The 10,367-nt window shown below is 35.5% G+C and overlaps 1 protein-coding gene across 1 annotated transcript in view; it reads left to right on the plus strand.

Annotated features, from left to right (window-relative positions):
• The window catches only part of LOC107691138 (tumor protein p53-inducible protein 11-like), a 74,845-nt gene that overhangs the window by 59,526 nt on the left and 4,952 nt on the right, over positions 1–10,367 (plus strand). The window contains exons 4-6 of the mRNA XM_016489623.1: positions 5,052–5,110; positions 6,519–6,567; positions 8,460–8,556. Of these exons, the coding sequence (XP_016345109.1) occupies positions 5,052–5,110; positions 6,519–6,567; positions 8,460–8,556 (205 nt within the window). The remainder of the gene's footprint in view (positions 1–5,051; positions 5,111–6,518; positions 6,568–8,459; positions 8,557–10,367) is intronic.

Consider the following 10,367-nt stretch of genomic DNA (forward strand, 5'->3'; position numbering starts at 1 on the left):
GGTTTTCAAATTACTTTAAGTTATTTAATGAAGAAATATGAAGGTACCTTATAAATACCTATATAAAAAGTACCTATATAAATATGAGTACCTCACCTTCAGCATAATAATTATTTCACCCACGCCGGACAGAGACTGAGATGGTGCCACTGCATTTCGTGCCTAACCTCTCACGGCAGGCGCGTCATCAGCTTGTGATCGTATTTTTGAGATCGGCCTTTTTAGAGTCCGCCGATCAATCATCCCAACGTGATTATCGGCCGATAGTGATCGGTAGCCGATCAATCGGAGCACCCCACACCATTTGCGTATTTTGAGAGAGAGCTCGCGCTGGTGATTCACTCACGCTTTTTGTGAAATTACGTCTCACACAAGGTTTTCAAATTACTTTAAGTTATTTAATGAAGAAATATGAAGGTACCTTATAAATACCTATATAAAAAGTACCTATATAAATATGAGTACCTCACCTTCAGCATAATAATTATTTCACCCACGCCGGACAGAGACTGAGATGGTGCCGCTGCATTTCGTGCCTAACCTCTCACGGCAGGCGCGTCATCAGCTTGTGATCGTATTTTTGAGATCGGCCTTTTTAGAGTCCGCCGATCAATCATCCCAACGTGATTATCGGCCGATAGTGATCGGTAGCCGATCAATCGGAGCACCCCTAGTTTTGTACATACAAGATTTCTGTCCGACAGTGATGATATACTGCATTTGTAACCTGTTTGTCTAGCTCATGTTTGAAATCATGTTTCAGATACATGTTTAAAATTATTAAGAAATAATGAAATATATATTTTAAAGCAGATACAGACTATAGGCTGTTACTAATGGGCATGTTTTTTTGGTAATGCAGGGAATTACTTTGCTTTCCTGGTTTGTGTTAGTCCTCTTCCAATTATTCACTTTCTGTCAAGTTCACTGATTACTCCATGGTATATCTACCTGAAATACCTGATGATTTATTTATAGAGATCTTGATTTTGAGGTCAAGCTCAAACAGGCATACAGTGGTGTCCAAAGTCTGAGACGACTAGTGAAAATCCTTCTATATTGCATTCTTTTCTAATTTATTGCAGTTTTTCATTTCAGATTTCATTATACATCTTATCAGTATAACAATATAAATTTAACCAAAAATTCAGAATATCTTTGGTTTTGTCCATTTTGCTCTAACAACAGCAGCACTTGAGTTTCACCAGTTTGTGCCAAACTTGGGCCCAGTTGTTAAAAAAATTTAATCTGGATCACGGTTATCTGGATTTGTAAATCCCTTGTTTTGCTGTCCAGGATTTTGTGCTGTTTTTTTTTTCCTCAAAGCAACATTGGAACATTAAACATGTTGACCTATTTTTAAGGTTTATTACATTTTGTTCTTAAAATCCACCCTGAATCCTCCCTTTCTGTTGGGAACAGGATCACTTTGGTTTTTTGGATCGCAGTATCCCAATCCTGCTAAATGGTTTTGAACAGCACGTACATGAGGTCTGATCCAGATCAAAACCAAAGTGATGATAAAAATAATGATCTAATCTAATTTCAGAACCATTTTTCTTGTGAACAACTCATTTCCCTGATAGTCATGCATTCCAGAATGGTTTGAAATGTGTGAAATGCTTCAATGGAAGAATAAAATCTGACCATCAGTGTCACAATGTTTCTAATTATGTTTCAGAATTCTTAAACGAAAGAAAAATTTAAAATGCAATTTGAGATTCTGTGAAAAAAACTGACAATTGCACCCCACTTTGCAAATTGTAAAGTTTTATAGCTGCCTGCTTATTTTTGACATTTCTCGTCTTGTCATGCAGAAATCTGATTTTACTCTCTGCTCTTTCGGCACTCTTCACACTCTCAACCGTAAAATGAGCCTGTCTGTCTGCTCTTTGAAAGATATTGTGGGATGGTGTTGTCATTTCATTAACTTGAACAGTCCCTTAGCAGAGGATGAGTTGAAATACGTGCTGTGTGACGGCAGTATTGGATGTAACGAAAAAAAATCCTATTATGTCTCTTGTTTACTTTTGATGCTATTGTGGTGATTGTCTGGGCAGCTCTGGGCATCTGCATTCTGGCAGGCACCAAATCTAATTTATTTTCGAGTCATTAGCACATCCTAGTATGAAGCCCAGCAGTAGCATCTGCTGTATCACTGTGGCAGGATCTACAGGGACCTGCACAATCACAGTCCTCATAGTGTGCATTCTCTCTTTATCTCTGCATGCTTATTTTGCCACCTCTCTGCCTCCATTCTGTCTCTTACACTGGTTTTCTCTTTCTTATCTCCCTGTTGCGCTCCCATTCTGTCTCATTTCACAGTCTTTTTAAGGAAACCCATACAGATGCACTGATGCTGTGGTTGTCTGCACAGTGAGTGGGATTCTGGAGGTGTGGAGTTTTATCTGCATTCGCTGAGCACCACTGAAAATAAATGAAACACAATTTCCCACTCATCTCCCTCACAGCATTTACAATGTCATCAATCAGCAAACCTGGAGATGTGGCTCTAAAAATGTTTCTTTCTCGCACAGATTTATAGAAGAGCAATCAATCGTGATTCTGGGGTGCTGGTCTACTAACCTCTATCTTAACATTCAGGCCACAAACCAAATACAAAACTCATTCTGACATTTGTATTCATTTTTACTCAGACTGTTTTGCTGAGCATATACACTATCATCCAAAAGTTTGGGGTCAGCAAGATTTATTTATTTTTTTAATCAATAAAAAAGAAATCAATACTTGTAATCGGTGAGGGCACAATTAATCAAAAGTGACAGTAAAGTCATTTATAGTTCTACAAAAGATTTCTAATTTAAAAAGTATATATTTTAAACATACTATTCATCAAAGAATCCTGAAAATTTTTAAGCAGAACAACTGTTTTCAGCATATTAGATCAAGAAACTGAAGGTTGGTGTAATGATGCTGATAATTTAGCTTTGCCATCACAGGAATGAATTACATTTTTAAAATACTACAATAGAAAACAGTTATTTTGAATGATAAATAAGTAAGATTTCACAATATTATTAGTTTTACTGTATTTTTAATCAAATAAATGTTGTCTTGATGAGCATAAATGATTACTATCAAAAGCATTAAAGGGGTCATCGGATGCCCATTTGCAACAAGTTGATATGATTCTTTAGGGTCTTAATGAAAAGTCTATAACATACTTTGGTTAAAATTTCTCAATGGTAGTGTAAAAAACACCCTTTTTTACCTCTGTTCACAGCAAGCCGTTTCGGTGCATGTCCCTTTAAATGCTAATGAGCTCTGCTCACCCCGCCCCTCTCTTCCATGCGGTGACGAGCCGTTCTCTGAGACTGTAAACTTTAGCCGCGAAACTTGCTAACTAGCACATTATTAGGAAAGGTGATTTGCAAAGATTCATAAAAAACATATACTCACTTCTTCTGGAGGTGAAGCTGGATCACGAATGATTCGTGCGAACATAGACACATTTAGGTAGATGGGGTGGGGTTCATTCTCTTCAAAAACAAAAGTAATGCGTCTTCGGCGGCTCGGATGTCGGGAGTAAATGATGACTGCTATGTTCATTATTACATCCAACCACAGAACACCCCAATCACTTAGGAGACATTCTTGTCTACCCCTGCTCCGGCGTCAAAACAATGGCGGATTTTTATCATTATAGGGTGGTTGTGTACTCACACTGCCAAGACACATTTCAGTTCAAACAGCATGTAAAAGTGAATTTTGCATCCGATGACCCCTTACAGACCTTACAGACCCCAAACCTTTGAACGATAGAAGAAAATTTCACTGGATGAAAGTAATGAGCATTTGGACTGTGCGTTGATTTTTTCAGATTCAGTGCTGATTCACAAGCTCTCTATTCAATTCTGCTTTCGAATCCATTTTGATTATTTCAGTTATAATGTCCTTTTTACCTGGAGAATGTACACTTTTACTTTAGAGAAAATCTACCACATTTACTGTTACTCTTCAAAATATTGTATAAAGTCCAGTGATTCCAATAGGAATCTTCACGTAGGAGTTTCATGTTTGACTTCTTTGTGAACTGTGCTTCATACATCTTTCTTTACTCTTGAAATGTTGCTTTAGTTTCAGTAATGTGCACTGCACTTAATGCGCTAAATTATACAAGGACAACGTTTCAAACTAGTAACCCGTCTTTTTAAACTATTCATTAAAAGAGTTATTTGTTGTGTAAATCATATTGCACTATAGCAATTCTGTAAGTTTTTGATTTACAAAAAAAGATCCACAACTCATAAGAGCCATTTGTTCATTAATTGAACTACAGTGATGCTCTAGTGTGATTCCTGCAACAAATGATTTTTTATGAATTTGTTCTTTTAATGAATAGTTAAAAAAAAAAACGAGCTACTGGTGCGAATTAGTTACTTGGTTCTAAAGTGAAAGATTTCCTTAGAAACCAAAATGCTCCTTTAGGAGCAATAAATGCTCTTTTCTTTTTTCAACTGTTTTAAGCAGCCTTGTGGGAACCCGTGATATGCTGCTAATGATAGAACAGTCTCACCTCACAAAAAGGTGATTAAACAATTGAGTTTGCCAACACGTTGATTTCCTTGTAGTGTTGCCATCTTTGTTTAACAGCTATGAAGAAGTAGGTGGATGCATTGAATGACAGCCATAAACCTGAATATGTGTGAATCTGTGGAAATCATCAGAGACACAATGTGGGTGGCTGCATTTGCTAATTTGTTATCAAATTGGATTTCATGCTAAATATAGTACGTTATTAATCCACCTATCCACCGTTGGCCCCCAGACGTCAGTCTTCACTTAAATTAAAGATGTCTTCATGATTCGCACCACACAACTGTGGTCAACTCGCCATGCACTATCAATTCATCATGCTTCAGAATGATACAGTTGTTTTTGTTCGTCTGAAGTGAATTCAGAATGGAAGTTTCTGTCAGAATTGTCACTACCAGTTTTTATTATTCTGAGTGTAGTGTTTGTCTCCCTTGTGTCTTTCTCTCTCTCTTCCCAACTTTCTTTCTTCCTCACTTCCTCCTTTTCTCTCTCAGATCAGTCAGATGCTGGGGAATGAGATCAAGTTTGCGGTTCGAGAGCCTGTGGGACTGAGGTAAGACAACATCCCTGTGCTGTTCTGCCACGCTCTACACCGCAGTGCTTGGGGGAGTTTGCTCTTATAAACCTCATTTATTACGGTCTGCCTTGGGTCACCAATGCAGAAAATAGCAGGCCTTTAATTAAAGCACAGTTATTTTGACAGGCCACAGATGAACCGGCTGAACCCTGGGCTCGATAATTGTACAAATTCAGCCGCTGTTTAAGTTACGCATATCATTTTGTCTGTCTCTGGAATGGATACTAAAGCCAAATGGTTTATGTAAGAAGAATCCCCTGCAATATTATTAGCTTCTAATTTATGTGCATTAGCTGAGTCACTTGTTAAGTCTCTATAGCTCAATTTGAATTTTGCACTATTCAAGAACATAGCACATTTCTAGCATATATACAGTGGGGTCCAAAAATCTAAAACCACTATTGAAGCATTTTTGTTGTTAAATGCATTTTTACATTTTAAATTACACTACTGTCCAAAAGTTTTAGGTAGGTAATATTTCTTTAGTGTTTTTGAAAGAAGGATCTTATGCTCACCTAGGCTGCTGATCAAAATTAACTGTTTTCTATTTGAATATATTTTAAAATGTCATTTATTTCTGTAATGGCAAATTTGAATTTTCAGCAGCCATTACTCCAGTTGTCAGTGTCAGATGATTCTTCAGAAATCATTCTAATATGCTGATTTGGTGCTCAAGAAATATTTCTTCTTATCATTGTTGGAAACAGTTGTGAAACATATTTATTGGACTGTCCTGCCTTTAATACAAGTAGACAGCATTTCTATTTAATAAGCTCACTTTGTTTAGTAAGATTTTACCAGAAAAGTTTTATTTTTTTTATTTTTTTATAATTTTTGTCATACATAAATGTTAAAATATTATCTTAACTGCTGTGTTTTTCTTTTTGTTTAGTTTTTATTTTACTGTATATACGATCGACTGGGTTCGCAATCAGCATAACAATTAGAGTCAAAATAAACATGGATTTCAAAATGTCTTAGTATGGGTTTGTCTCTCTTTTATTATAATGACAGCAGCACTGTATAAAACCTGATGAATATGTTCTCCAGCATGATTTGAGATGATCCAAAGAGCTTCAATGGTAGAGAAACATCTGACCATCTCTAAAGAGTCATATAAATGTCACAAATTAACTTATTTGATAAGTGATCTAAAAGTGGTCAGAATCTAAAATAGCTCTTATTCATTTTACATTCAAATGTTTCTTTAAGTTTATTTCCAGGTTTAAATGCAATCCCAGATCCAGATGAATCCCAGATATTTCATCTCATGCTTTTGAACCCCTCTGTACTATATCTCACTGCCCTTGGCGCTTTAGAATAGAAGATTCACAACCAAAGTTAGCCGTCTTTTCTAACTGACTGATGTTTTTCCTTTCTCAAGATTATGGATCCTCTTCTCCGCTGTGGTTTTCACAGTCATGGCCCTTATGGTAAGTTTCAATACTTTAAGCTTTATACAGGACCAGTGCTCTCTTACTATCTTTAGTATCACAATGAATCTATCAATAATTTATTTGAAATGTGTGATTTATAGGCTCTAGCCTTCCCTAACCAGCTGTATGAAGTTGTATTTGATCAAGAACAAACAGCCACCAGTTATTTTAAAATGTCATTTATTTCTGTAATGGCAAATTTGAATTTTCAGCAGCCATTACTCCAGTTGTCAGTGTCAGATGATTCTTCAGAAATCATTCTAATATGCTGATTTGGTGCTCAAGAAATATTTCTTCTTATCATTGTTGGAAACAGTTGTGAAACATATTTATTGGACTGTCCTGCCTTTAATACAAGTAGACAGCATTTCTATTTAATAAGCTCACTTTGTTTAGTAAGATTTTACCAGAAAAGTTTTATTTTTTTTATTTTTTTATAATTTTTGTCATACATAAATGTTAAAATATTATCTTAACTGCTGTGTTTTTCTTTTTGTTTAGTTTTTATTTTACTGTATATACGATCGACTGGGTTCGAGTCCGTCTTTTGCCAAACTCTCTTTTCTTCCTTTTCTCATCACATATCACATCAGAAAAGTGGAAATCAATTGCTTAACAAGTGTTTAATAATAATGTATTAATTAGGGGTAGGCAGGCTATAGGGAGGGCTTTGTTGTCCCAATAAGGCAGCATCTATTTAATAATTTCAATAAATAAAATCATTGTTATTAAAATCAATGTTATTATTGCATCCTGTTAATGTACAACAATACTGAAGTGCAAATAGTATCTGCCACTATTTATAAGTATAAATAGCATCTAATTTTTCCTCGAAATTTAATGAGTTTTTTTCTCGAAACATAACGACTTTATTATCGAAATTGAATGAGTTTAGTCTCAACATTTTATCTCGACTTTTTTCTTGAAATTTAACGAGTTTTTTCTCGAAATGTAACGACTTTAATCTCGAGATGGTTTTATTTTTTTATTATTGCTTGGCCCTAATCCTCTTCCGTAATTTTTTTAAAGATTCATTGATAAATAGAAAGTTCAAAATAACAGCATTTATTTGAAATATAATTTTTTGTACCATTATAAATGTCTAACTTTTGATCAATTCAATAGATCCTTGCTGAATAAAAGTATTTATTTTTTTACAAATAAAAAATCTTACCGACCCCTAATTTTTGAAAGATAGTGTATATACAGTGGGTACGGAAAGTATTCAGACCCCCTTAAATTTTTCACTCTTTGTTATATTGCAGCCACTGTATTATCAGCAATCAGCATAACAATTAGAGTCAAAATAAACATGGATTTCAAAATGTCTTAGTATGGGTTTGTCTCTCTTTTATTATAATGACAGCAGCACTGTATAAAACCTGATGAATATGTTCTCCAGCATGATTTGAGATGATCCAAAGAGCTTCAATGGTAGAGAAACATCTGACCATCTCTAAAGAGTCATATAAATGTCACAAATTAACTTATTTGATAAGTGATCTAAAAGTGGTCAGAATCTAAAATAGCTCTTATTCATTTTACATTCAAATGTTTCTTTAAGTTTATTTCCAGGTTTAAATGCAATCCCAGATCCAGATGAATCCCAGATATTTCATCTCATGCTTTTGAACCCCTCTGTACTATATCTCACTGCCCTTGGCGCTTTAGAATAGAAGATTCACAACCAAAGTTAGCCGTCTTTTCTAACTGACTGATGTTTTTCCTTTCTCAAGATTATGGATCCTCTTCTCCGCTGTGGTTTTCACAGTCATGGCCCTTATGGTAAGTTTCAATACTTTAAGCTTTATACAGGACCAGTGCTCTCTTACTATCTTTAGTATCACAATGAATCTATCAATAATTTATTTGAAATGTGTGATTTATAGGCTCTAGCCTTCCCTAACCAGCTGTATGAAGTTGTATTTGATCAAGAACAAACAGCCACCAGTGTCTCTATACGTCTCTATGGAGGGGCCATTCTCAGTAAGTCATATTCATTTCATTCTGTGTTTTAATAATGCAACGTAACCTAATGATCTCTCACACTCTCAATTAGAGGTTGTCATGTGGTCAGCACATCTGTTGATGGGCTGTAAACAGACTCCTCTATGTGTCTTTTTACTCTTCTACTCAAGGGGCTCTTAGGATGTGTTTTTGTGTTTGTTATGTGAGTTAATGGCCAGTCAGCCAGTGGATTGTGAAGAGAAGCGAGGAGGAAATATTCCCTGAGGGGCGGCACGCTCTCCGCTGCTCATTCATTTAATTGCACATTAAATCGGACTCTTTCTGGCCCACTGCGGACAACGAATTTGCACAAATTAGTAATGCAATTATTCCTCTCTAAACCTGCTCCCTTTTCAAATCTTGCCCTCAAAAATTAAATAGATGAGATGTATTTTTAATATTACTCATTTAATTCTCCTGGTAGTTAAGTCTGTGTCAGCCACTGTTCTCTGGTGTCTCCGGGTGAACATTTTATGTCTCAGCCCCCTGGTGATAAGTTACCTTTAATTAAGTGTAGTTCACTGGAACAGTGAACATTTGTGCCATCTCACTCAACATTTTCTCTTTTTATCTACCATTTCTAAAATTCACTACATTTAGGCTATTCATTGGATTAAACTTGGAAAATTAACTAAACTAATCTGAAATATCATCTTAACTCATAGGGAAAATAAAGTATTTAAAACCTTCTAAAGGGTCATTTGTCTTTGGTATATACAAACTACAATCCTTATAGTTTGAAGCATAGCAATAAATGTTGTGACACATTGTAATGTTTAGCTGTTACAAAGCTGTTCTTGTTTACTTGCACTATTGTTCAAAAGTTTGGGGTCAAAAGTCTGTTATTCTTACCAAGGCTGCATTTATTTGATCAGAAAGTTTTATGTGTTAATATATTTTAAAATGTAATTTATTCCTGATGGCAAAGATTACTTTTCAGCAGCCATTACTTCAGTCTTTAGTGTCACGTGATCCTTCAGAAATCATTGTAATATGCTGATTGCTTAAGAAATATTTCTTCTTATTATCAATGTTGAAAACAGTCGTGCTGCTTAATATTTATTTGGAAACCGTAATGCATTTTTTTTCCTGGATTCTTTGATGAATATAAAGTTCAGAAGAACAAAAGAATCTTTTGCAACATTATAAATGTAGTAACTGTCACTTTTGATCAATTTCATACAATAGAAGTCAACAAGATTTTACTGACCCTAAACTTTTGAATAATAGTGTACATATACTGTAACACAGTGGTTCTCAACCTTTTTTTCCACTGGGCCGCACTATGGTCCAAGTGCAAGTCTCACGGGCCGCACGCATATCATTTACATATTATGTCACCAATACAAACCAACCAGATTTATAATAGCCTATTATAGCCTAAATATTATATCTAATCAATTACATTAATTGAAATAAATAAATAATTATACTCACCATTAATAAAACACCTGATGCTGTCGGGAGCCGACCAATTTTATGAAATTCGGCTCGAAAGGAGTAACAGCACAATGAAGTTGCGATTGTAAGCTGCAGTCTGTAAGACGCGCACGAAAGCGTGACTTGACGCGCGACATTGCAGAAAATGTGCGTTCACTGTGCCTATGTTGATCCAAATATGGAAAGCACTTTCGAATTTAATAACCTGAGGTTCTCTCCATAGATGTTTTGCCACATTTCTGCAATTAAGGATGATTGCTACATAGTATGGGTGTTTCCTTTTGCCTGAACTAGAGCCCTGCATTTCAGCCCGGGCCCGATGGGCCCCGACTTTTTTACGCCCCTAGGGC

Source organism: Sinocyclocheilus anshuiensis, unplaced genomic scaffold, assembly GCF_001515605.1.
Source record: "Sinocyclocheilus anshuiensis isolate Anshui unplaced genomic scaffold, SAMN03320099.WGS_v1.1 scaffold2, whole genome shotgun sequence".
Lineage (NCBI taxonomy): Eukaryota > Metazoa > Chordata > Actinopteri > Cypriniformes > Cyprinidae > Sinocyclocheilus > Sinocyclocheilus anshuiensis.